The following is a 27,890-nucleotide window of genomic DNA, read 5'->3' on the forward strand; positions in this document are numbered from 1 at the left end:
CGTCTAATAGTTTTTGAAATATTTGAAAAAATAGCTTTCTTAATTCCCTTCCTTTAACATAAGTGTTTGTCAATCAAAGAAACACGTACTGAACAATTTTTCGCGTTCTATATCATATAAAAATTGCATAAAAATCAAGTGTGTCATAATTCTAGTTATACTTATTTTCTTTCTTAATTAAATTGATAAGATGCCGTTTTGAATACAAATGCAAAAAATATGCACGCTACAAATGACATAAATAAATAAATATATATGTCTATACGAAAGTACACGTATTTATTTATTCATACATTCAGTTCTTTAGACGATCACAGTCTGAAAAAAAAATCAATGAAATTTTGTGCTCTGAAAACGTGATCGTCTTAAGAAACAAGCGACAAGACGCATAATCGACATTTTAATTGCAATTTTATAATAATAACGACTTATGGCTTCCATTTTTCAAGTTGTACAGACTTTCTAAAATTTAATCTGATTGCGTTTCAAAGATAAGTCAATCAGTGAAGAAGACTTCAGCATCGATGCTTTTGCCTTCTTTACGTGAGGTATTGATTTATGTTAAAAATACAGCTATGGAAATGAATGCTGTTTTTTTTAGAACAACATCAATTTCTATATAGTACTTTTAACATAAATGTGACAACTATTTTATACAATTTGGACTAGATTCAGGATAATCAGGATGATGGAAGCTTAACGCTTCATGTTTTTTGCATCTACAAAAATCAGCGGTGATGACCTTTTAACGAACTGGCCACATCGTTTAATTCTTTAGAATTACTCGCAGATCACTGGTATACAAAATATTACTTTTATACGTCTCAATTACATCATTAATGGTATATCAATCATGGTAATATGTGTAGAAATAGATAGTATATAAAATATTTTCCCATCATATAAATGTTACAATGCAGATTTAGAACGTAGTCTCCCTGTATAGAGATTATACATATACATACATATATGTATGTATAAAAGTATTTTTCATATTCGAACAAGGAAAGCAAAGGATTCGTTAACAAGCAACGCTATTATTCAAACATTTATATACTTGAGCAATTTCAAGTAAAAATCTTAATTAACCCTAAGCAATTATAGAAAAAGTTGAAATATAATATCACTCAAAAAATCTCGAAAAGTCTTGTAGGATATAAAAAGTTATATTCTTTGTAAAACACATAGACTTATGCTAGGTAACTTACAATTATCATGCATTTATTCATTATTTGAACAATAATATAAAATATACTTTATATTATTGATCAAATGTATAGTTCATTGATACACGATAAAAAAAAGTAAATAAGAAAACAAATAATCTCTCCTTAAAAAAAAACGAAGTATTCATCTAATTTCGACTAGGTTTCACTAAGAAAAATTTATTACAAAATACAATGGAAATTGTTGATTATTCAACACAAAGTTATACATAATGAAAACTTATAGCGTTGATCTGATTCCTTGTCTGTTAGTAATAAAATTATACTTATCGATTCCTTTTGCTTTTCCCATTCCCCCTACTTCTTTTCGTATCAAATCTATATTAAAAATTGTGCAGGCGACAGACTCTCCAACGGACTTTCTATTTTTCGAAACAATGAGAATTTATCAGCTACGTTTTGTATGAAAATAAAAAATTTATTGACTATAAGCTCGATTCAATTACAGAGAATCACGTGGACGTCAATGTCAGCCCGATAACAGGAACCTTGTAGCTGCAGGAATATTAGTTTTTTACCCTTGAGACGAAAAGTTATGATTGCAAAATTGTCACCGATCTAATGTGTATTCATAAAGGTACCATGATCGTAAATAGTAAAAATATCAGCGAGTTTTATTCGAAAGAAGAAAAGGAACTTAAGCCTTAACGAACTCTAAACAATGTAACATGTGATTCCTTATCGATTACCTTACAATCTAAATGTACGAATTGACTTTTATGGGTAGATACAAGAACGAACGTTTGAGGCAGTTAAAATGTATGATGAACATTCTTCGATTCATAAATAAAATGGATATGATCGATGAAAAAAGCATCGTAAAATTCTAAACAAATATATATGTCTAATAATGTAATAACGGTATTGTGAATCAATCGCAGGTATGTATCTTAAAAGAAAGAGTAATATTTCAGTAAATAATAACGAATATAAATGAACAAATAGAAAGGAGTTATTCGTAAACGTATACGTGTAAATGTAGACAATTTTATCTACCTCAAAACATAAGTGTACTGATAAAATAATCTGAAGGATATTGTATAAATCAGCCAATTATAACCCAAGCACCAAAAGCAAATTCAAAGCGCGATATCTCAGAACACTTCGAATTTGTAACAAGTGTTCAATTACAAATTGGACGTTACAAGATTGATCTTATAAGTCCTGGCAAGGTACGGTTTGAGGTGGTAACGCCGGTGGTAATGGTGCATTTTCTTCGTGAATCATCACGAGTTTACCGTACTTCACCATTCTTCTTCTATGTTCTTGCTGTAAACAAGATCTTGTTTGTGTAATATAAAACCGTCATCGAATGCTAACTTTTAAAACTGATAAACAATCTAAACCCTTCTTATCAAACTGAAATGTAATACCGAAACACTTATGTTTTGTTTAAGCATTTATACTTATAGTACAATTATTTTCTTATCATTGAACGCATCTTAAAGATCTAAATGATGAAAAAAATGTATATCTGTCCCTTATTGTTTTAATTAAAAGAATTTTCCGGCTGCTATGAAATCCTAACATAAGTTATACCACTTGAAACTTAAACTGTAACGTCTTAAAATTTATTTTACCTGCGGAATAGTTCCTGCTGTCCAGCTTCCACTACTGCTCCCACTGTCACTGCCACTGGATGTGAGTCCATCTTCGAGAACAAGTTTCGTTTCGAATCCCTCAACCTCCAGGTCCAAGTAAAGTTGACCCAGTTGATCGTTCACCAGGAGAGGTTGATTGAAATTTTTTAAGGCATCCAAGTCGGATTGAAGTACTTCGTTCAGGCTCTTTGGGTGTATTTGGTACTCATAGATCAATTCTGGAGTTAATTGGACACCTTCAAGCCAGGGGGGTTCTTTTCTTCGCTTACCGTACTGTTGCTTCATATTGTCCTAGAATAAATGCCCACCAGTTAGAAATAGTTTTCCTACTCAATAGCTGAAACAGATTGCGGATAGATTTCGTGCTGTTCGATTCGTCAGTAACCTATGACATTTAACAAAATCATAATTTTTATTAAACGAACAAAATTAAAATAAAATGAAGAGCGAAATAAAAGCAGTGCAGCTTAATCTTTGAGCCTGGAGTATTATCACAAGCCTTCCATTAGAAGACTTAGATTTCCTGCAACATCGAGCGCTTTAACTTTACAGTATTAACTGAACAATATCATTATCACTTGCCTCTGGTAAATATTCCGTCGGCTTTTGATCTAGATTGCAGCTACTTTCGCTGCTCTTATACAGAAAACTACTATAAAAACTCGACGAAGTGGATTCATCCGCGTTGTAATCGTTCTGTTTGTGAATCTTCTGATTTTTTGGCGTTGATGCGTTCACTAAGCTCGAGCAACCCCCATCGTTGCTTATGCAGGAAGAGAATAGTCCACCAGGCGATAATACCTAATAAACATAGAACCTCTAATATATAGTCAAACAGTTAGATATGATTAACAAACGAGTTCAACTGAAGCCATATTCTACTTTTTTAGATGATTCAGACATCGCCATAGTGCTACCCGGTTCTCCTTTCACACTCGTTGCTCGACTAGCTGATCGTTTTCTTTCAAAAAACTTGTTAATTGGAAACTGGTTGTTTTCTCCATTGGCTGACGTTTGTTCAGGAATTAGAAAAGGTCTATACATCATCCCTGCCGGTGGAGTACCTGTTATTGGTGGATAAATGACACCAGCCATCGTTGTGGTGACGTATGACACTGGCACAAACACTGAAAAATTCATAGCAATTTTTAATTAAAAAATTCTTATTTTCCTAACAGAAAATACCTACTGTAAGGATTTGGTTGTTGGAAACTAAGTTTCTCCTTTTGAGGCGATGGAACAGTTGGGTCACTAATTTGTGAAACAGGCACATAGTATACTGGAATCATGGGCGGCAGTATTGGTATTTTCGGTATTGCTTGTGAATTGGCACTAAAATACAAAAATAATCATTACATCATCAGTGTTTCAAGAACTCATTCTTCTTTCACTACAGGAAACTCACTTTTGTGGTTGATTTTGTAGTTGAGCAGGGGGTGCAGGTGGTACACTAACCGACAGGGGTTGCCAGAAATTAAAATTAGCACCTGTTTGAATAACAGTTGATTGATCGACGCTCATGCTTGTGACCGTTGTGGTGACATTAGTAGGAAATTGACCCACGGTACTCGTTCTTGACATTTCATCATGTTTAGAGACCTAATTAAAAAGAATCAAATTATAAATAATCATAACACAACAGCTCGATTAACTATACATTTTCAATCCTACTAACTTTGATACTGTCTCCCTTCCAACTATGGCTTCCGGTTCTCTTGATACCGTGGCCTTGATTGACAAAATGAGAGTTCACATCGTTCATCTTCTCGGTGGTCTTGATCCGTGAATCCTTGAGCTTATCGCTATTCTTGATACTGGATCGTAGTTCTCGATGCTTTTGCATCATCAACTTCTCCATGTCCTCGTTGTGACGGTTGAGCAACGATTCCGTCAACGTGGGTGGATTGAAGCTTTCTGTACTCGTCGTGTTCGAAGTGTTGCCTCTGCTTGGTGAGCTCGTTTGATTATTTGACTCGCTGCTCAGATTTTCAGCGCTACCGCTACCGCTCGCACCGCTTCCGTTTATCGGTGACATGCATTTTCTCACTATAAAACAATATCACGTTAAAACGATCGAACAAAGAATCCTAAAGATTAGTAGAGTCTTACCTGCTGAACTCAGACTCGTTTTTCCACCCTCGTCATTGCTGGAATTAATATTCTCTTCGTCGCTGCCGTACATCGTGGCAACCGGAGGTTTAAGGTTCTTAAAGAATCTCTCAATATTTTCATTGTAGTTGAGCTGGTTATAACTTGGCGGTGTCTCGGTGGATGATTTACTGTCGTAGTAATCGTGATGGGGCGAAATCTCACCAAGCATCACGCTGTCGTGCTCCTGCAACAAGGGATTACGTGATCCCTTCACAAGTATATTGTAGCAACTTAGAGAGAGTTGTCACTTGATTTCGTCACTGTCAATATTGTTTGCAAAGTTTGCGTTGCGTGATTGCTCGCGCCAAGCTTTCAGTATTTTGTTAAACATTTTGCGCAGACGGTGGCTGTTAAAACTGTGCAAGAAATGCTCCTGGCGTTCTAATGTAAGTCCTCTGCAATCTTGCGACCAATTTTGTAAAAATGCGATATTTATAGCGCATAAGCGATCAATAAATATTTCTCCATTTTTGCAACACCGTTAGTCGCTTTCACTACTATTACAATAAATTGACCAACTTTCATCCGTTTTATGTTTTACCGTCTTCTCTTCTAAACCATTGCCACCCTCTCATACTGCCTCGTTAGTTTCAAAACCTTGTAAGTGGAACAATACGCTGGAACATTATTCACGAGTATCCTATTGCAATAATTCAAGGATTTACTCGTAATTTATAATATTTATAATATGCATCTTCAGATGGACATGCATCAAAGTAATAGAGGCAAGGGAAAAGATTTAGATGGAATATACCATTTAAAAAATTTGTAAAAGGTCAATGTAAAAAAAGTATTCCTAACACCCATGGAAAAAGAAAAAGACACAATATCGTGTTATTCAATGTGAAACACCTTGGAGTAGATATAATGAAGAAAAAAATTATTCAGAAGCGGTAACAGAACGCATTCAATGGAAAACACGATACGTGTTCCGACGATAAGAATGGAAAACAAAGTAATCAAAGTTAAACAGTAACTCGATCAACGACGTGGAAATGTTTGAAACTTCTCAAGAGTCAATTATTGTAAGTACGTATGTTATTAGTCTTCAAGAAGAATTTTTAGTGACAATTTATGGTTAGACAGAGAAATTATATTTGTTCTTTATATTTCTTTACCCATTTTTCAGAACGGAATCCAGGTTGCAATCGAAGTTGCATTAAGAAAAGCTAAATTTCGTATTTGATCAAATAATTACGAATAGTAATAATGAATGAAGAGAAAAAGTAAATAGACTTACCAACAACGTGCCTACAAGGTTTTGAAATTGACGCTATCCTTCACAGGACCTACACAATTTTCACTTTGCCCTCCGTCCGTGTCTTATCTATAGAACAACTTGCTTTTCATCGTGGTTTTATGTTCTTACTTACGACTAGCCACGCTAAAAGTGATAGCAGCTGATGTGCACGAATACCCTAACTAATTAAATGTGGCTTTGTTGTTACTTTTAAGTTAACCATCCGGTTAGACGTGACACCAGGCTAAAAAAGGCTTAATCAGTTGCTGTATTTCTTACTCACCTTGCACCTTACCTTTGGAATTACTTAAAGAAAAGTTCTAGGACATATCGTTCTCTCAAACTTTTTTAATTTATTATATGAAAATTTCTGGTTTCTTTACGATATATCAACATAGAACCTTTCTTGTTAGCCTTTCACCCAATTGTTTGTACTCTAATTATGTCATGTTGTTAGCAGTAGAGGAGAATAAATTTTGTAAAAATAAGTGAAATCGATCGCTTTAAAAACGATCTACACTGAAACAGCATTTTACAAATAAAATTTCGTGAAAAGTTTCTTTTTTCCTCGACTCTGCTATGTACTGGCGATATACATATATTCGGTACAATACAATGTCAAAGAAAAACATAAAAAAGAAACGTCAAAAGTCAAGGGAATTACATAAAGTAATGTAGATCAAGTACCTAAAAGACTAAGCAGAAAGGAAAATCAATATACTGTACCGACTGTACATCGTAGAGTTATACAAACAACGTGTTTTAAATAAGATCTAAGAAATACCTTCCAGATTAATCGTCATAAGCAGAACTTAGGTAAATACCGTACTGTAAATATTCTTGTAGCGTACCACCACAGCGCATTATAGCGTATTACTAGCGAAATAGATAAGTGTCGGCGATACTAAAACGAGGCTAATAGTCACCGAAAAACTCCTGTCGTCGGTAGCGAGCGCATCTTTCCCAAGACCAGCTGTCCTTGTCTCTTGGAGTAGATTTTCCATGAAGGACGCTAGGTCCTTGCATCTCTTTGACACATCGAGCTCGGTAATATCTGACTTTCTTTGAATGTTCTGTGTAGAAGTATGATAGAACAAAAGAGAAAAAGACATTGGAAACTAACGTGAGCTGTATTTCTTTCTTACGGTTAGATGTTTCATGGACAACAATTGTATGGCGTGAACGTTTTACTGTCTGTATGTCTTGTTATCCTTAAATTCGTTTGTGTCGTTGTCTCACTGTCTTTGAAAGTAAACTAATCCAATAATAATCCCATATTCTTTGTTTTACACGTCATGGCTTTAGAACAATGATTAGGATAAATGTAATTAAACTCCTGATTGAAAGCAAAGATAAAAAAAAGTGTTGATTAGACGACGCGTGTTCTCATCGCGTAGAAAAGAGGTGCATTATAGAGAAGATATAAAATTTTATATTTTAGCTTTTATAAACCTTTAAAATAAAATTTACACTTCCTGTAATAATCTTTAAAAAAGACAATGCACCTCCTTCTTTTATATTCTTCATTCATGATAATTAAACTGATCAATTGCACGTCATGATTCTAAGTTTATCTTAATTAAACAATGTGTTAATACACACGAAGGTAATCCTTCATGTACACGATCTAGAGAAATTATGAATCATTAAGGAAGGACATACCTCGTCGAGAAGTGCACGTATCTCTTCTTGAATGATTTTCGCCTCTTTGAGTACCTCCTCGCTAATGTTAGCCAATTGACCAGATTCGGTAGCATGTTGTATACGAAAGATATCAGGATCGGTTGGACCTTTCAGTACCCTGTGCTGACCTACGACAAACGCTAGTTTTTTCGTCCAGGGATTGATAAAGGATGACCATTCTGTCTCAAGGACGACGTAGCTTCCGTTCTGCACTTCGAACCTGTACGGTTTCGATCTGAACGATGCACCTGCGAGCTTGATCACCTGTTCAACGATATATGTATAAATATAAATTCATCGGAATAGGGATTAGTACGTCGTTTGACGTTTCGATTGTCGGGACTCGCTTGCTCGCGTTCTACTTTTTTCTTTTTCTCTCTATGATGTGTCACGTATATTTTCTCAAGCGTATACTCGATCAAAACCTAAAAAAATTAATTTTTTTCTGAGGTGCATGCTCACAGTCTCATATATCTCTTTGATGAAAGGTAGATCCTCGGGGTGGTAGAAGTCAAACAACGAACGGCCAACCATATCCTGTGGTAGATAGCCAAAGTATTGGACTACGTCAGGATCAACATGGGATAAGTGGCAGGTCGCAGTGTGACGAGTCGTGAATATCGAAGATATTATTGTTTCTTCTGGTGCTGCGGATAACGATAAAAACAAGGTCAGGGTGATTTTTCTATTGCCAGTTGCTTCCTTCGTAATGAAATTTTTTAGCACTTATGATAGGCGATAAAAAAACGAGCAATCTCGTTCGCAGACAAGTCTGTTTCTGTAATACTTTCCCAAAAATTTGAACAGACTTCTCTGAAGATTTACACTTACGTTAGGCATTCGACAGCGGTCTAACTACAAAAAACAATACAAAACGCGATCCGTTTTTAACGAAAGCGTTAGTGTCGTAGCAAAGAAATAATAAAGCAATAGTTAGTGCTTTGATCAGTGCACAGTTTGTAGAATTTTTGACTAAAGCATAATTACATACGTATACGTATACATAACGAGCAAAGCATAGTTAAGCTTTCGTTTCTGAATAATCGAAACAGTGGTCTCCAAACTGAACAAGAAAACGAAAAACTGGCCAGATGATAAGAAAATGAATAAATAAAAAGACGACAAAGATGACAAACTATCAACATCGTCAGGATTCTCATTACCTACTTTAATCAAATAATTACCTCTCAAGGCATGTCGCCATGGAAACCACCGAGTCATATAGTATCATTGAGAAGATTAGACTAATAAAACGATCCGATATTTGCTTTCAGGATTGAAAATTGTCGCATAGTATTACAAAATGAAATTGATCGAATCATTTTGTCAGTCAAGTCTCCTCGAAGATTTTCAATCGTACTACCTTTGTATGCAGAATGAACAGGCTGGGCAGTAACCACTAGGAACATTGCTTTGTGATGTTGTTCAATGGCACGATCTCGAAAATCTCTGAATGACAGTGTTAAATGGAACGGAAGGTACAAATTCGATCTTGCTTCCGTGTATTGATCGTTCATCTGATGAAGAGCCGATGATTTTGTGTATTTTCGTAATCCACAAAATAAGCTTGATCTTTTGCCGTTGATACCTGACGAAGAAATTGTCACTGATGATCTCGAAAGGAACCCTACATCAGTATGATATTTCATTGAATTTAGCCAATATTTAAATACATAACTTATAATTACTTATATAAGCTTTTATAATACTTTTGGAACAAATAAAAACTTTTCAGATGTAATTTTTATCGTATTGAACAAACGATGATAAAATTGAAAGTTAATTAACCCTTCCAGCATTTAATAAAATCATTTTTATAACTTGCATTGCTAATTTTTATTATACCTGCATGCATAACAGACCAAATACTAAAAGGGTTAATTCAATTAATAATCGAATCATTTTTAAGTCATACCTTTCGGTCTATCTTCTTGAGGAAATACCATCCCACTTGTGGTTTGATCAGCAAATGTTGCCTTATCCTTAGGATGAACATAATCAATGAAAGAGCAGCCAATCCAAGCATCCTTGGGATATCCTAGAGCTGAGCATATGGAGGGAGTCGTGTACAAGACGAGGCCGTCATGCATTGAAATCACCGCGCAAAATCCCTCCTATAGGATATAATACAAATACGTCAGATTCACAATACATTTATCAAAGTTATTTATAAAATTCTCTATTAGCACGTAGATGACAATGAAACTATGCCATCAAGATTAATATTGTAAAAAGAATTTCGACGATTTGAATCGTTACATAGCTTGTAGAGAGAAAGTGCCCGTCGCTACTTTCGTTCCCGTTTCATTTGATAGCTCATAGGTTAATTTCAATCATAAATTTTGAGATGTATTTATCGAAAGACATCTCATGGGCACAATACAATCATGGTATTTTTGTGCTCGGTGAGTTTCAAATACTTATACACGGAGAAAAGAGTTAAGATTGAAATCTTCTTCTATTTAATATTATACATGCACAGAAAAAGATGCATCTCTTATTAAAAATTACATTACTAGAGTGCACTGATTTAATCTCCATGCAGTACATAGGTATTATCAGTTAAGCATCAACTTAATTAGTAAACCTTCACCCAGCTGATAGCTAGACTCAGTTATCAATATTAGAAAGAAAAGAAGTCTACTAGTAGTTTTGCCACTGACTATTTCACTAACTCTCTTTTCTCCATGAAGACTGAAACCCTGCTATAGTAATTCTACCGTGTTACATAAACGTTGCAATAATAAAAAAGAATTCTTTCAAGTGCACCGATATGGGAAGCAGTCGAATTAATATTAGATAGCAGGATGCTACTCCGAGCATATCCGATTCTGGACCTCCCTAAAAAAAGAGCCCCTAGATCGATCACGATTATGCGAGTCTCGATTGACATAATTGTTATCTGTTTTTCTACGTGTCCTTCTACCACAGTTACTAGTTAAGAGAAATCTATTTTTCTGTTGGTTTTTGTAATGAATACTAACATTGGCTTGAGAGGTGGAATCATCCAGAGGATTCGTACGCGAAGCAAGTCCTGCATCTGTGACGGTATCGCCGTTGTGCTCGCCGGGATCCGTTGCATCCACCAATTCTATAGTGGCTATTTCTTCTTGTATAAATCCAACAGAAATTCTCGTCGTTATATTGTGATCTTTCTTGGACACACTTGTCTGTATTTGCTAATGGGAACATTGACGTTCATACCCAAGAAGCATGGTCACGTTTTTCGAAACGTTTCATGGACGTCCCATATTCATTTTTTTTTTAAACGCGTTTGATTTTATTTCGAGAAACTATCAGATTAGATTCTAAAAATTCCTTTAAAGTTTAAACAGTCGATGTTTTTAAGGATATGCGGTGGCTACTTATATAATTTCAATTCAATTTTTCAGCTCTATTGTATTTTCATTTCCAGTTTCTAAATTTTAGACCATTTATAAAACGCCTTTATGAGGTCTGGGTTACAATTGATTCGTCTCTGTTGTTCGTTATTAATAAATGAAATTACGTACACAGAATTGAGCAGACTTCCTAGAAAACGTGACTTCGATGTTTCCAACTTGAATCAAGGAAAAAGCGCGTCCAAATAAACACATAAAACGTAACAAGCTGCGTGGGTAATGGACTGCTGAAGGATTGGGAATTATGGTGCTTCCTTAGTCCAACGAGACGACAATATCGCGAGAACATTTTGAATTGCATAAGGGAGTAATGAATTATCAGCTCAAGGTTATCCTTCAAATAAAAATTTAAAAAGAGGGAATCTCAGCTTAGAATTCTATGGATACGTTATCGAATAACACATAGCTGGTACCAAGGCAATTTTTACTTCTCTACTCTCGTTTTTTAATTTATTCGCTGTTTCGTCGTTACCTGGACGATTGTTACCTAAATGGACGTAAATGAATGTTACACCAGCAAATTCACCAGCCAAAGATTTCATAATTAATCGGTGGTTACTCTTCGTGCAACAAATTAGAAAACGTGCATCGTAATTACATAACGAATCTATTCTTGCGTTTAAACGTGCCCATTGTAGGGCACGTTGCTAGCTCTTACTGAGCATATCAGGACCAAGCTCGTAACGACTAACGAAAAAAGCCTACGTCAGAATCGGTTATTCAAAATAGATTATTAAAAATTATGTAAATAATTACGTCAATCATAGACGCTTCGCGATGTTATATAAAGTACGATTCAGTCTGAGCGATACTGTAGATGGACCAAGCGAAAGCTCGGAGTATTTCATTTGTCTATAAAATAGCACGGTGCTCATTACGTAAATTCCATAGAAGGGGAGAACAGTTATAGCGTGTTAAATATTTTACAAATGTTATTTTCTAAGATGGCTATCTTAAAACTGGAACACCCAATTTTGAATCCTTGAATTCGTATCTTGTAAACGAAATCATAAACGAAATATTATAAAAAATTTGTTCAATCTCCTAAATATTAAGAATTTAAAGTCCTTGAGGTACCGTATTAATTGCTCCTCAGAAACGGTATACATAATAGTAATCGGCGATTACTGTTCAATTATAAACTATAAATCATACAATTACATGTGTGTCTTTTAATAGCAGACATGTTATGAACGTACTTACATTGAAGTTAATTGTAAGTATTTATTATGCAATGAACAGTTAGTGACGTAAGTTGAACAGAAAGGTTGCTAAGACGAGAAAAGGATCAATGTTAAACCACGTAACCAAGTTAAAAACGGATCTTTCCGTAACGTTTTATTAGGGGTGGCCAGAGCTGAGATTAATTGCCAGGATAATAGTAGTCATTACTCCACTGCTTGAATATTTAATTTGAATGCTGATTTTCCACGAAAATCTTCGGGACAACTAGCCGTGAATAGCGATTCGACAAACAATATTAGGCGATATTTGATCATTTTAAGCCGACGGTCTAACGGACTAAGGGAACCATGAAGCTGGGGAGGGATAATGATCGTTTGAACTCTTTGGTTGTATAGTAAGCGAAACCTAACTGACGGGAAGAGTGAACGAAATCAAATTATATAAAACTATCAATCCTGTTAATTACCCGGGAAAAATCACTTTCAGAATCATGTAATTCCGCGTTGACTCATTGTTACAACTTTTTCTGTATCTCGTTCGAACGTGAAAGTTTGCGGTTTAATGGGATTCTGTACAGTATCTACTCTTAGATCAGCGGAATCAGTAGTACAAGTATACGATCGGTCAAACGGGGAACAAATCTGATATTCGTTCTTCTGTTATTATACCGATTGTGCAACCGATGGTTGCACCTTGTCTAGAATGCTATTTCAACGAGTTTTAGATACTATCCAATTAACGTGCACATCTTCCCGTCGATCGTAGATCACAACCAACCTGGTTTCTTTTCGAGTACAGGTTTCGTTGGGACGGCGACATTATAAGACGCGATTTCCGCCGGTGTGCCGGCACTTTTCACAATATCTGCCTCAGCATTAATAGCCAAAATTGCCTTTGACTTCTTCTTCTTGTGTTCTTTATCCTTTCTTTTGCTGATTGGCTGCGGCAGGGCTTCATTGCTACGTTCATATAGACATTACATGTATTTACAACGTGCGAAATACTTCTGATCCTTATTCTAACGGACAAATCCAAAAATTAGTAAATAAAAGGTCGTGATTTTGAAGAATAATTAAGAATGCCTCTCTAACAAGGAAAATATTCCAGCTATCTGGTGCTAATTTGAATAATATTTTAATATATTGCAGCAGATCCAAAAAATCTTATCTACTTTAGTTTTTTACAATATTATTAAAATCGACGCTGAATACCTGGAGTACCTTCCTTGTAAGCTCAGTCATCGAGGATATTCTCTCAGATATTGATGACCTTTCACTTTACAAATAAAGCAATCGCGATCCATGAAGTGAACTAAATTTTTCAGCCTACGTTTCGATTATACAAATACTGGTTTGCTGTAAGGTGTAATGTTAATTATGTAACCCCGATCGTGACAGACTTGTAGCAGAGTAAGTACAGTATTTCCAGCAGACATTTCATAGGACTCTTCAACATTTCAGTGGTCTTACTTGGTTTTCTTTTTCTTTTCTAACAAAGTCTTATCATGGTAGCCTTAAATAACCGTAAACAGGACGTATCAGTTCTTTCACATTCGTCGCGATAACATGCTAACGGAAACGTCCGTACACCTTGTACACTTTCGAAGAGTAGGATATCAACTATGCTAAAAATAAATATGGCTTTCGCTGAGTTCACAAACAAGAAATGCAATGGACGTGCATGCGAACATGAGCCGCAGATTAATTTGCTACTTTAAAATTTGATTCAATAGAAAGCAGTATTTTAAAACAATTGTAACGAGAGTATTAAAATACTTGGTATTGTTAATCGACACAAATAGAGAATAGAGCCGAGACAGATCTAGAATCATTTCAGACAACTTTCTCCAGGAAGAGCATTGACAATAAAAAAATACTATACGTAACAAACGCTTCGGGTCTAATCGTGACTGCATTCGTTATATAAGATAGAGAAAGTGCATTTCTCTAAGAATATACCTTTTAAGCTTTCTCCAAGATAACGATTACTTCACACGTGTATTACCGGGTTCACTACTAAAGTTTAAACTTATCAATCGTGTAACAGGAACAAGTTCTCAGGTATCTGCTTCATACTATTTATATCTACTTTATTTAAAAATATATATGTATATGCTATAAATTTACATTTTATCATCAGTGATGTTAAAATTATAAAAAGAGAAAGCTTTAAACGGTTGAGTTTCTCCTATTCTTTTTATATTTAATAGATTGAAACCTTTAATGGAAAAGTTTCTGCAAGATTACACCCTTTTCTATTGTATCATCAAAATAAATTAAGACTAATTATTACGTGCCCCTTAATAAACTACTTTCATATTAAATTACGCACGCTGATTCGATAATTTTTATAGTTTCAAATATAACCAGGAAACAACCCTGCCAATATTAATCATAATTATTAATATCTCTATTGTCTATTTTCGTTCATACGGTATGCATATCGATTAGGCATTTCTTAAGTCCACAAATGCTACTTCCTACTAATTATTCATTTGCACTCTGAAGAAGGGAGAAAAGGAAGTATTTTTATTTTAATTAATCTCAACGTGAATTCGAACTGACATTGGGAAAATGTACAATCATTCTTGCAACCTTGTCCTTTATTAGTCACCGAGAAGTCCCCGGTAAAGTTTCTATGGTTACTCGTACGGATCGTTGACGTAATGTGGTTTGAAACTGCATAAGTGCATCAGCAGAATTCTAATTGACAAATACTTCGAATAATACGTTAGCATAATTAGAATATCTTTGAGGTGGGTTAGGTCCTCTATCATTACCAAAACTCAAAGTGCATTATGCATTTGGATGCATTACATTCTGCATTTTGGGCAAAATATATTTATTGAAATATTTTTATTGAAACAGAATTTTATAAATTAAAATTATCTATTAGTTATCTATGCGAATGAGTGCAAACAGTGGTGTTCGTTTTTCAGCTATGAATCATTTTCTTTGACCAATTTTAGATAAGATTCATTTTGGAAATATTTGATTCCAATTCTTGAACTGGATGATGATTTATTATTAGTACGGCACAGCTTATCCTGATTATGCAACAATACGCGGAGATATGCGACGTAGGCGGCGATGTAGAGACATTACAGGCACGTGGCGCTGCACATGTACCAATGTTTACAGCTGCAAGTGGCAGAGTTTGTGTGTGCTTTCTCGTAACTGAGTGCAATCGTTCTTTGTACGTATGTGCACGAACACGATGCTAAAAATCCACGTCAATGAGACCGTATGCGTGCTGTGTCACCTTCGCAACCATGATAATTATGGAACGAACGAGTACATACCTGTCGGTTGAATACATTGTAGCCGAGAATAAAAAAAGCGACGATAAATTTCATTGTGTCTCATTACGTAGATGTTTGATCCAAAAAAAGAGAAAGCAATAAAAGGTGAACAGAAAAATGAATAGAAATTATTCATTTCACGATATGAAGATTTGGTTGCATTAATGGAAAATATTGCATAAATTTTTTTTCATAGAAAATTTTTTAGACAACTCACGCTGACATGCAATGTCCATTTGAATTTATTGATAACAACAACTATGCATATACTATCAGCCCTACAGGAAATATAAAACGTTCGTTAACAGCCGACTAATCGTTTTATCATTTCTATTTTTTAATATCAGGTGCTAAAGGAACAACGAGGCCACGTGCTATACGATACATTGAAATTCGTGTACAGAAAAGCTTTTTCCTACACATAATTTCTCGACGAACAAGACCATAATTAATATAACTGAGATAACAACAAGAACAAGAAGGGACAGATTTTCCAAGTTGTTCTCCACGGAACGCTAAGGAAGAAAATGACTTTCCACTGGATTCCTTACTCTTATTTTCTACAGTCGAAGTCTTAAGTAAAGTTAATCTTATTTTCAAAGCGTATTCTTGAGATCCTTACGATCATAAACACGCTCACACACAGACAATGTATTATAATACCTTTTATATTTAAGAACATCGATCATAAAAATTTGCATGCAGGAATAGACCGCCATCGCGATTGCTTCGATCGTACGTATTTTGTCTTTTTTAAAATGATCCTTTATAAAAAATATAATTCGAACGGTGTGTTACCTGGATTTAAATGTCGAGGGACGTCTACCACAATAACCGCTACTTTCGGAGCGGTTGCTGTTTCTGGAAATTGAACTGCCACTGCTGAAACACAATTCACCAAATATCATTAATTATTCATTAATCATTGTGACGTTTGTCTGGAGGTTACTTAACACTATATCGTCTGACACTCATTGCCAGACGAAAGTCTGTTACTATAAGGGTAGTTTTAGGGTGTAAAGGTGCATCTTTTTCAGGTCGTTGACATTTAAAATATCGATAGAATGGAATGCCACATCGGATTGATATCCTATACGTTCTCCCTACTGATGTTGAGGTGCTTCGATAAAAATCCGATACGACCCCTAATTGTTAAGTTTAGTGATATGAAAAGTATCGATGAAATAGATTATGCAATGTCTGATCAATTGTCCAAACTACTGAAAGTGCTTCTTCGACGTGTCTGACCTTGGTGGTCTAATACTACTGAATGACTTTGAAATCGACCGTGGCAATTCTAGCGAAAACGAAATGTTCAACCCTGAGAAAACACGGGGTTACACAGTTTCTGAAAATAACTTTTCAGAAACACGTGTTCTTTCTCCCCCTCAACAGAGTACTCGTAACAACAGGTACAATGGGAAACTGAGAAATTTCAAAACTGGCATTTGCGACTCGTAATAAACAACATTTTAGGGATTTAACACGTAATTAAACACGTATTACCCTTACACTGGAAAATTTTGGAAAGTTCCTTTTTATTTTTAAAGATAAGAGAAATCCTCACGAGTGAACTCCTCGTTTGCAAGAGAAATAACTTTCGTCTGATTGAAAGTACACCTCAGGTAGCAAGTGAATTTTGTAACACCACATCCGATCGAGAACCTACCATTTAAGCAAATTGAAGAACTTGTTTGTTAAGTGCGAAATCGTGTGCATTCTCGGTGTACGCGCCATAGAAACTACATCCTTCGAGTTTGTACGCTACACTGGAAGCCGGCGCATAGTGGACTCTAGAAGCAATGGTGCATTTCTCAAACGACCGGTATGTACGTCCTCGGCCTATTGGCCGATTAAATCGTAGTCAAGAAAGTCACGCAAATTGCTGACCCAAAAATCTGTTGAAAGCACGGCATGGAAAAGGAGGAAAAAAGGATCGATCACATGTTCGGCAAACGTGACCACTGCAAGATAGGTCCTTACGACAGAGTCTTTGTGGCCTTTCACTGTCCTCATTATTTGCCAGGGAACGAGTACGGGGCCCCTACATTTATTGTATCTCGTTTAGTAGCAAAAATTATTGCATAAGAAGGCCTGTTTCACGTTCGTAGCCCCGTGACTGTAAACGTCGAACGGGCCGTGATACGGCTATTGATTCTATTCAGGGCTCAGACTGAAATGATGCCAAGGAAACGTCATTTCATATTTCATTAACAAATTAGAAAATATGGTTAATACTTTGAATGCTACAGTGATAATGACTGTGTATAGTATGGTACATACACTATAATTGCAACCAAGCAACCTCTAGATAAACTATTACTATGACAACTATGAGGGTAATTTTGAATGCGAATTATTGAAATCTTGACTAATATTTGATATGAAAGTATTAGAAAGTTCCATTACATACGTAGAAGTAATTGAAGATAAAATTAATAGATCTAATTTATTCTATTATGCAACTAATATGATAAAGAGGAAGAAACATGTTTAATCAACACATGGTGTAACGCATGGCTTTTTCCAGCGGGATATTATCACGTTTTACTGTTGGTGGAGCGTTTGATGCGCAACACGTGAGAATTAAAGGTCCGTTCATATCTGCAGATATTGAACATTCCGGATACGAAATTTTCATAGTAATTTTTGTTCTAACAAATTAGTCTAACTTAGTCTAACAATCCGTACATTTTCGATAATATAAAAACGAGTAGAGATGAATATATCAGTGAATTTTCTGATCCCACCTACTCTACTAATATATTTGTGAATATAAACGAACCTTTAGAATCCATACAATTAACCGGATAGATTCCAGCCAAATCGCTCACAATGTCCTTTGTAATTATAGACAATTGTCAGTATCTGTTACATCGGCGATGTTAATTAAGACAACGAGGCTCGAAATATGTCGCACACAATGAACCACGGGTGAATGAGAATTTCAAGACGAATTTGAATCAGAACTGCAAACAGAATGCTTTGTAACAATGAACTTACTATCGAAGGCTTGAATTAAACATCCTAACGTAACTTCGATTGTTTTCAAGATACTTTTGAAATCTCTGTAACATTCAACAGTGTACCAAAAAGAGATATCATTTTAAAAAGTAACACTAGCCCATTACTTAAAATTATCTAAGCGTTATTCAATATCTGTTCTATTTTCATAGTTGAACAAATTAAAAACTTAATATAAATTTTGTACTTTAAATGATAGAAAATTCAATTTTTTTTTTTTCAATTTTTGTGGTTAGCAAAACAGGTGACTAATTGCTTTCGATAACCTGGTAATCGGTGATCTCATAAACGCCTTACATTCGTCTGACCTCTTTTCGAAGGGGTTTCACAACCCGCCAGCATAGGTGTATCAAATGCGAACGTGGAAATGCAACGGAACGGCATACCTCGTTAAGAAACTAGTTAGCCTTAACCGTAGTGTTCGAGTTTCTGTCTTTCTCGTTAGTCGTAGCTTTCCTTCCACCTCTCGTCTACATCATCTAACAAAGCGTGTCAATGCCAAGTATCCTGCACGAATGTACCACCTAACAGATGCTAGGTATCCTGTCGTTCTGGGAATTTCGGAAAAATTATCATCATCCCCATAGATGTAATAGCATCTACACAGTTATCATAAAAAAACAATATTTGAAAATTGAAGCTTGTCTTTAATTTTGGAAGACAATGAACACAGCAAAATTTGTTAAAATTTAAATTAAAAAGTTAACCTTTGCCCACAAATGAAAAATGTACCAATTCGGTAAAATTTTATTTAAATGAAAAGGATTAATAATTCTTAATAGCACGTTAAATGCGTAATGGAAACGGCCGTATATAATCGTTCCATCTGCGAATTTAAACTTCCTCCTGATACCTTGCGTAAGAAATACAATATTAACCCTTTCACTATGTTTACCCTGTCGAAAGCTGTTCCCCTGCGTTTGAATGGTAACTTATCTAACTCAACATTCGAATGTATATCAAATAATGTGTCATTGCAAGATTTTATTTAAAATTACAAATTTTGTTAGCATAGATAAACGCTTTGCGTTGAAGGACTATAGTTACCTATACTACTTAATAGCAAAAGGGTTAATATTGAAATTGAAAAATAAATTTTTTTCTTTAACTTATTCGACTACATTAAACTCATAGTACTCATCACCGATGATAATCAAGTCTAATAATCAAATCGATCGATTCTCTCGTTCGCAACTCTTTAAAGAAGAATACACGCTCTTTAGGCAACAGTTTATCCTTTTTCTCCCTAAGCTCATTGTATATGAAAGAATTTCTATCCATCCTCTTTGATTTCGTTATCTCTAGAAAGAAGATAAATGTTCAAACAGCGGTCAGTGGGCTTCTTCGAGTTTGCAGATGCAAATCATTACGAAACTTTCTTATGGCTCTCGTAAGGTTTCGATTAAAAACTTGCAAAACTTCTGATTTATCGTCCATTAACGCATACAAATTTCGAAAGCGTTTAATTAAATTTGTCTATTTAACTCCTGATATTTATGTACGAGAATGTTTAACCGACAGCAGAACCGAAAGATCAAGAAACAGTAAAAAGATGATTTGTCTGCGTTTATTTCGCAGATTAAAGTAGTGATTCAATTAGGATCTGTACAATTTTTTTGGTCCCGCCTACTGGAAAAGCGTTCATTATGACCTAACATAAACGTCCATTAAACATTAGCATACCGATGCAGTTCGAGGCCACATACATAATTCAATAAGAACACATTAATGAATACTTCCCAGCTTGCATATTTTCCTCCCTCTATCTATTACATTGTGTTAACGTTAACGATGTTTGCATCGTACGATCCATTTTTTTTTTCTTTCGTATGTATGTATATTTTTAATCTATCTTCTATAAATGTATATATCCTGTGCGGAATAAATTACGTAAACATTAGTGAAGCCATTTACGATACAATTACTGGCGCATCGATATATGTACATAGATAGAATCATAAAATTGTAAGGATGAAAATTTTACAGCATATGCTGTTTTCAGTTTTTATAATAAGATATTAACATTCAAGATCAATGATGCACCCGTCGCGTCTTATACTGTTTATCTAATACAAGGGATGACACACCGGGTGCGTCCGATGCTAATTGACAAAGCGATGACACGTACGTTGTAAGTTACAAAGAAATTGATATAAGCAATTACCTAGTATTCAACAAGCTAAAATTAGACAGCAAAAATTACGTTACAACAAGAACTGACATTGTTTTGAAATTAAAAAACAAGGAAAAGTAAGAGAAAGTTCTACTTTCTCCAATCAATATTCTTGGGTAAACCATTAGATCATGGTGTTATATGAAGATAAAATGCGTCCATCGATCGAGATAAATGTTGAATTGAGTTCGAAATTTGAAATCAATGGCGCTATTTTCAAACTGATAATCGCAGAGTGGAACGAGTTCACTGTATCTCCAGTGATACGCGATAAATAATTGAAATAAATTGAATATATACCTTCTTTGTGATTGACTGTTGCTGCAGGTATTAGAATATCCGGAATCTGACACCTTAGCATTCTCAGTGGACACTTCTTCCATAGTTCTCTTCTCGAATTTAGCGCTTAAAACGATATCCGTTGTCACAACACTGTTGTTAAATCAAATATACTTGACGTTCACGCATTATTTTTCTAATTCGTAGCTAATTAAAATGATTGTAATCGATGACAATGAAACTTAAAGATAAGTTGTCCGCTCTAGCACAAAGCAAGGATACAAAAGTTTGTTTTAAATATATCGCATTCACAATGAATAATTAAGTTAAAAAGTAATGCACCACCAGAGAGATTAGAAGAAATCAGTAAATTAATCATGAAATAATTATTTTCACTAAATTCCCTGGTAGTTTCACAACAGTACGTTTCTGATGGCGATATCTATAAAGACTAAAACCTCACCAAACATCGTATATCCCTCACGCAGAGCGACTGTTCCGCATCACGCAGCACGTTTGGTAACACGTGAGTTGCTATCCCCTCTATTTCGTTGTTAACCTATATCGATGCAAAACGTGCCCCACTTAAACCTCTTGAACGATGAACGTGATTAAAATAGTATTTTCCACGTAATTTTGCACTCTTGTTTCAGCTTAAAGTCTACTGGCGCGAAAATTCTACCTTGTGTACGGTTGCGACACCTGCCGGTAGCTTCTTTGGTAGATCCACCCATTCAAAGCTAATGCAATATATGTATTATTACATTCAGAAATAGTTTAGCAATAACTATAACATGATGTAACATTTTTATGTAAAAAGCTTTTTATTACACACTGTATCAAAGCATGAAAAAGGTTCCAAAAATAGTAAATTACACATATCACGTATCTCATGAAAGAATAATATACATAAATTAAATGTATAAAGACTTGTAAATACAATCATTTTCTATTTAAGTATAACAATTTTAGCCTAGTAATAAAAAGGAGCAACTATATAAAAAAATATAATTTATTTTTTATGCCTTATATGTACAATACCAATAATATCTTACTTTGCTATAATATCACAGTCATCAGGTACACATCTTTGAATCCAGAGGTATCCTGAAAGTGAAAAGAAAAAACATGTCAAGAGAGTAAATTATACACATGTAAATCAGGACATTCTGTTAAGTGTAACAAAAAAAAAAAAAAATAAGTGGAAATCAGTGTAAGGTTTTGAATACTTAATGTGTATTTAATATCATCAAACAAGTCAGTTACAGTCTCCTAAAACATCATTTCGTATGGTCATTGAGTAAAACAGTCTAACACATGTACAAAAGTGTCCATAAAAGGTTCATGTTGTGCGTCAATAACTGGTATTTGACGAATTGTAATTATAGACATATTAGCTGCCTAAGAAAACGTATTTCGCTTAACGAAATTCGGTCTAATCATAGAAAATAATATGTTGATATATTTTATGCAAATATATCTATACACGTAAACATATGCGATGTTAAATTATTTCCAAAACAAGATGTATCCGAATCTCATTGGAAACTTTAGCAGTTTTCTTATTTTATTAATATCCATAATTATCTATTTATTTGAAGTAATTTAACTTCCTTTTAATAACCATTTAATTTAATGTAATAGCAAAATTTTATTAACTGTTAGAACTCGTCCAAAACTGTTACTAAAATAAAAATTATTATTTACAATTCAACAAACAAATTTTGCAATATCAAGTTTAAGACTGGCGAAATAAATTTCACCACATTCACCTTTATAAAAATATAATTTCTCCCGATATTATTAATATATAAAACCATATCGTTAAAGTATTATAAGAACAAAGTACCGTTTTGCAGAATATATCTTGTTTTGGAATTTTAGTTCTGTAAAATATATTATTATCATGAATTCGTCACCATGAAAATATTTCTTGAAACATATACAAGAAATAAATTAATTTACGTTTTCTTTCATACAGAGTATAGCTAATAAAAGAATAGTACAGAACTATCGAATATAGATTATAAACAAAAATTTGTTTTACTAACTATAAGGCACAGGTTTTAAAGCCTGTTGTAAAGCCTGCGCGAATAGTTAAAATTGATAACGTAAGTCTTGTTTTATAAACAAGAATATAAAATATCGTGAAATGATCTCTTTCATTTCTCTTAATTATTAAACTACAGAGAATTCATTCGTTTTCTTTTTTTTTGAAATTTATCTAAAAAAGCTTTCACCCCCACGCGGTTTTAATACAAAAGTATATGCATAGAGAAATACTCTTACCTTTGACTAATACTTGTAGTATATTACCATAAATAAACGCCTCAAGTATATTGCATCGTACAACTCCCTTACGCTAAAGGAAGAAGTTTTAAATTTAACTAATTTTGTGTGCTTTACATAACCTTAAAATTGAATGTTTAAGATCACTTTTCGCACAGGCCTCTTAAAATAATAAAACCAAAAAGTCAGGTGTGTGTGTAACGACATGTAAGGATAAAGTAAAGTATCGTTAAAGTTTCAGTAACGTTGAAATCGCGAACGTAAGCGATAGTTAAAAGTAGGTAGTTGGAGTAGTTTCCTTGGATGCGGGCCCGACGTGGTCAAGTGAGTCTTAAAATTCGTCTCTTTTATTGCGTGCGTCCAGCTTGTGTATACCAGTCAGTCTGTGAAGACAAATAGAAAAATTATATTTTCTCCTGTTTTTTTAAGTAAGGTAATCGTCAGTTACACGTCAGGGTGTTAATATTTAAATTCCTCTCTTTTTCCCTCCTCTCTTTTTTCTGTTTGCCATGTGCTCAGCGATTTACTTACGAGGTATACGAAAAAAAGTTAATTTTCATCTTCATCCATTCTTAATCGTTTTCTGCGATCTTCGCCAACGTTGCGCTCTTCTGCTTCTAGTACTTTCAGTCGAGATCCACAAATTTCTTGCCCATGCAGAACCTATAAAATGTGTTACCAATTTCTAATTTAGCTACACTACACTGTACTTTTTCAATTGATCAATTTTATTAAGAGAATACAACTAAACAAGAAAATAAATTAAATTTTATCATAAAGCGGGGCAAAACATACCTCGATTGCTTCATTTGCACTTTGTACACTAGCATACTTTGCGTAACCACAATTTTTCCCCGGGAGCATATAAACATCTATGAGATTTCCAAATCTGCAGAAAGCATCCTTCATAGCATATATAGGAGGTACTGGAGGTCCACATACAATGAAACACCTTTTTGCAACTTCTGCATCTATACTTGCCATCGGTTGCACAGGTGGTAATTTAACACACATTGAATGTTCTAAACCTAATTATGTAAAAATACAATTATGTAACAAAACTACTTATTATATTGTACAGATAAAATAATTTCTCACTTGGTGCAGTTAGTCCTGCAGCTTGAATTAAAGATGTAGCTTGAGCAATTGTTTCTGCTAGATGTGCTAGATCTGTCCTAGCACTGGCAATTCCACCTGCTGAGCTCCCAGCTTTTATTGCATTTTTTGGTGGAACATTTGATAAATCTGGTTTAACTATCATTCTATGTCCAGGAGGATATTCAAAACCATGAAATTTTTCTCTTGCATATGCTGCTGCACTAGGATTAGAATACACTACAACAGCTTGACCTCTTGGCATCCTATATCTTACATCATTTTTTAAATGGCAATAATCCAAACCAGGTACAATATCAAACAATTTCCATAACTGATCTTGATTTAATGCTGGATGTGCAATTACTTGTAAATGCGTATAACCTTCAGAATTAGGATAATTTGTAGCAATTTCTAAACTAATACTGCTTTTTCCAAAATTTGATGAACTATAACCTCCACTTGCACCATCGTAATGAGAGGATAGTCCATTATTGTATTTTACATCAACGTGCTCTGGCTTAGGTTTTTTAGGTTCAGCAAATACAGCCTTGTACTTCCTGTCACATTCTTCAAATGCTCTTGCTGCACTAGATACTTTTTTAAACTTTACATAACCAAAACCTTTTGATTCATTTGTATTCCTATCTTTGACCACAGTTGCATATTCAATAGGTCCAAATTTTGAAAATTCTTGCTGAAGTTCATTATCAGTCATTGATTTAGGTAACACACAAAAAAGACGAACCCATCTTTCCTCTTCATTTGTTTCCCTTACAGAACCTTGATCACGGCTGAAATAAATGTCTGCATTTATATGTTTGTAGCATACATATATGTATACATGTTACAACAAAAGAATAAATCTTTGGAAACATATTCTTCTACAATATTTAAAATCTTACTTTGAAGCAATCATTACTTTGATAGGTCTTCCTACGGATCCTAACATTTTTCCATTCATTTCTTCAAGAGCAAAAGCTGCCTCTGATGTTTTAGAAAATTTAATATATGTAACACCTGTATAAACAACACTCATTACTCTTACAATATTTAAATTATGTACATGATGAATAATCATTATACGCAAAAACAAGACTAGACAAACTTCCGACCATGTAAAAAACATTAAAAAATTAAATAAAACCGTGTTGATTTATTCTGTGAATGAGAGAAATTACCTTTATTTTCACCTGTACTTCGGTCTTTAACCACCCAAATATCTTCAATTTTTCCAAATTTTTCAAACGCTTTCCTGAGATCATCTTCCTCCAAGCTTTTGTGGCATATAACAAATAAACGTGAGTTTGGTGGATCATCATTTTTAGATCGTAAATCCGTTTGCGAATAATATGAATCCCTTTCCCTGTGGTCAGCCATTTTGCAAATGAACGCTGCAGACTATACAAGACTATATATATCACTATATCACCCGTCTACGGTCAGTGAAGCTTATGCGCTTCAGGGACGGTTAAAAGAGGTTCTATGATATCAATTTCTCAATGCTAAGAATACAATTGCAATTTCTCTTCAATATTTTTACAGAATTCATTTACATAACGCAACAAGAAAAGAAACTTCTACGTTGAATATTTATTATATGCTAATAAAATAGATCATAATAACTTCATCGCTTTTCTTTACACTATTGGGATAATACAAAATACTTATATCTTACTTGAAATAAACTTAATGATTTTAATACAGAGAGAATCTATTTATATGCATTTTTCAATTTTAAGGCGATGGCCGAACTCCGAATTCCGCGTCGGTAAAACAGCTCATTGCAGCTCATAGAAACTGATTCAAACGCCACCTCAGTTATTGCATCCAACTAACGGCATGCTATACTACATCACCGACGAGATACAGTATCTCGTTGGTGCTTATACAAAAGGATGCTCTCAACACGTCTTGTCATTTCGACGTTCGCGAGAGAAATGGCGAGACCTTCCTTCCCGACGAAGACCGGTCGGCACCGCTTCGGCATTCTTCGGTAAATTCCGCTATCGGCCGGCTCACCGACGCGGCGTGAATGTATTAGTGCGCCAACTTCACTGCGACAACTTCGATGGACTCATTGTCAGTTTACATACACGAACGGGTCTAAACAGGAATAATATTACGATGCTCAAGAAAGAACATTATTAAATTAAAAACAGCAAATTGTGTAAAACAGTACTAAGAACATACAATAATGTTCAGGAACTTAACGATATAAAAGAAAATAATTCAGATTCAGCTATTCCACTCTTATTGTGCATTCGCGGCGAAAGCAAAAATTTTCAACTTGCGTATTTTTGAAGAAAACGCCAAATTAATGTCAAAGATCAAGAATTCAGATTTGTCTTCGATGTTTCTTTCTGTTTTTTGTATTTTTAACACCCGATCGGCAATTTAATTTAATATTTGAAGATAATTTAATCTTACCTGTTGCGGACACGTGCCAAACGGACAAAGCTTCAAAAAGGACTGTTGAACTCCACCGCACTCCGCGCATTGCAACCTTCAACGATGAATCTGATTGGTCTAAATAAGAGGACGCCATAATGGAATGACCAATCACAGGCATTGGTAGAAACTTCGAATTGCTTTGAAACTTTAACATTAAAAGAACGGAAATATTCGTTGAAAATTATCAACGCCATATTGAAATAAGGTCAAGATTACTTTTTTTACTTTAAAACACCAAAATATAAGAAAGAAGATAGAAAAATACATAAGATATTAATGGTATTTAATAAATTATCATCATAAAAGCGGCATAAATGAGAAATATGTTATTTTAATTTGTATTTATATTGACGAAATAGCGTATAAATTTTCAACTTACGCATTTCTGAAAACTATGTGGAATTGATGTCGGAAATCTTGACCCCAGTCCTGTCTTCAACTTTTCCTTCTGTTCTTCGTACTTCTGATATATAATACATAATTTAATATAATCTTTTAATACGATTTAATCTCACTTTATTACAAACGATGCACTCAAGACGAAGCGTCGAAGGGAAATGACGTACTTGATAAGGCAGACCTGCGTACATCGCCGATAACAACGATTGTGATTGGCCGAAATCGAACAGCCAATCACCGTCATTGTAGAAAAATAAAAACTTTCGTTCTTCCTAGTTATTTGTAATAAACTAACGAATAAAGAGAAATATTAATGGAAGTTCACGAGTTCTTGTATATGCTAGCATGGATATCAGAGTTCTTATATATGCTAATTTGAATGTCTTTTA

General features: G+C 34.5%; 2 protein-coding genes across 14 annotated transcripts; both read right to left on the reverse strand.

Moving 5' to 3' along the window:
• Nucleotides 1-1,815: 1,815 nt before the first annotated feature.
• Nucleotides 1,816-21,754, reverse strand: LOC114872051 (period circadian protein). Of its 10 annotated transcripts, none has more exons than XM_029178808.2 (17): nt 21,286-21,754; nt 16,587-16,670; nt 13,265-13,446; nt 10,886-11,007; nt 9,817-10,015; nt 9,265-9,489; nt 8,364-8,548; nt 7,881-8,165; nt 7,145-7,291; nt 4,937-5,162; nt 4,503-4,873; nt 4,233-4,426; nt 4,017-4,159; nt 3,710-3,954; nt 3,410-3,628; nt 2,807-3,118; nt 1,816-2,495 (listed from the first exon to the last, which is right to left on the reverse strand). In XM_029178808.2, the coding sequence occupies exons 1-17, from the start codon at nt 21,366-21,368 to the stop codon at nt 2,382-2,384; spliced, it is 3,336 nt and encodes a 1,111-aa protein (XP_029034641.1). In that variant the 5' UTR covers nt 21,369-21,754; the 3' UTR covers nt 1,816-2,381. The 10 variants fall into 10 exon arrangements, with proteins under 10 accessions (XP_029034641.1, XP_029034639.1, XP_029034635.1 ...); XM_029178806.2 differs by having other exon boundaries at nt 4,937-5,186; XM_029178802.2 differs by having other exon boundaries at nt 4,937-5,186; nt 9,265-9,528.
• Nucleotides 21,755-22,258: 504 nt separating this feature from the next.
• LOC114872029 (RNA-binding protein 45) lies at nt 22,259-27,643 on the reverse strand. 4 transcript variants are annotated; one of them, XR_003788689.2, is made up of 9 exons: nt 27,482-27,642; nt 27,079-27,247; nt 25,830-26,754; nt 25,554-25,668; nt 24,652-25,442; nt 24,349-24,581; nt 24,085-24,216; nt 23,554-23,936; nt 22,259-22,371 (listed from the first exon to the last, which is right to left on the reverse strand). XR_003788689.2 is itself a non-coding variant. In XM_029178763.2 (8 exons), exons 3-7 carry the CDS (start codon nt 26,026-26,028, stop codon nt 24,103-24,105), a joined length of 1,452 nt encoding a protein of 483 aa, XP_029034596.1. In that variant the 5' UTR covers nt 26,029-26,754; nt 27,079-27,247; nt 27,482-27,642; the 3' UTR covers nt 22,259-22,371; nt 24,085-24,102. The 4 variants fall into 4 exon arrangements, 3 of the variants coding, with proteins under 3 accessions (XP_029034596.1, XP_029034597.1, XP_029034595.1); XM_029178763.2 differs by lacking the exon at nt 23,554-23,936; XM_029178764.2 differs by lacking the exon at nt 22,259-22,371 and having other exon boundaries at nt 22,479-23,626; nt 27,482-27,643.
• Between the last annotated feature and the right edge of the window lie 247 nt (nt 27,644-27,890).

This window comes from Osmia bicornis, chromosome 2, assembly GCF_907164935.1.
Source record: "Osmia bicornis bicornis chromosome 2, iOsmBic2.1, whole genome shotgun sequence".
NCBI classification, from domain to species: domain Eukaryota; kingdom Metazoa; phylum Arthropoda; class Insecta; order Hymenoptera; family Megachilidae; genus Osmia; species Osmia bicornis.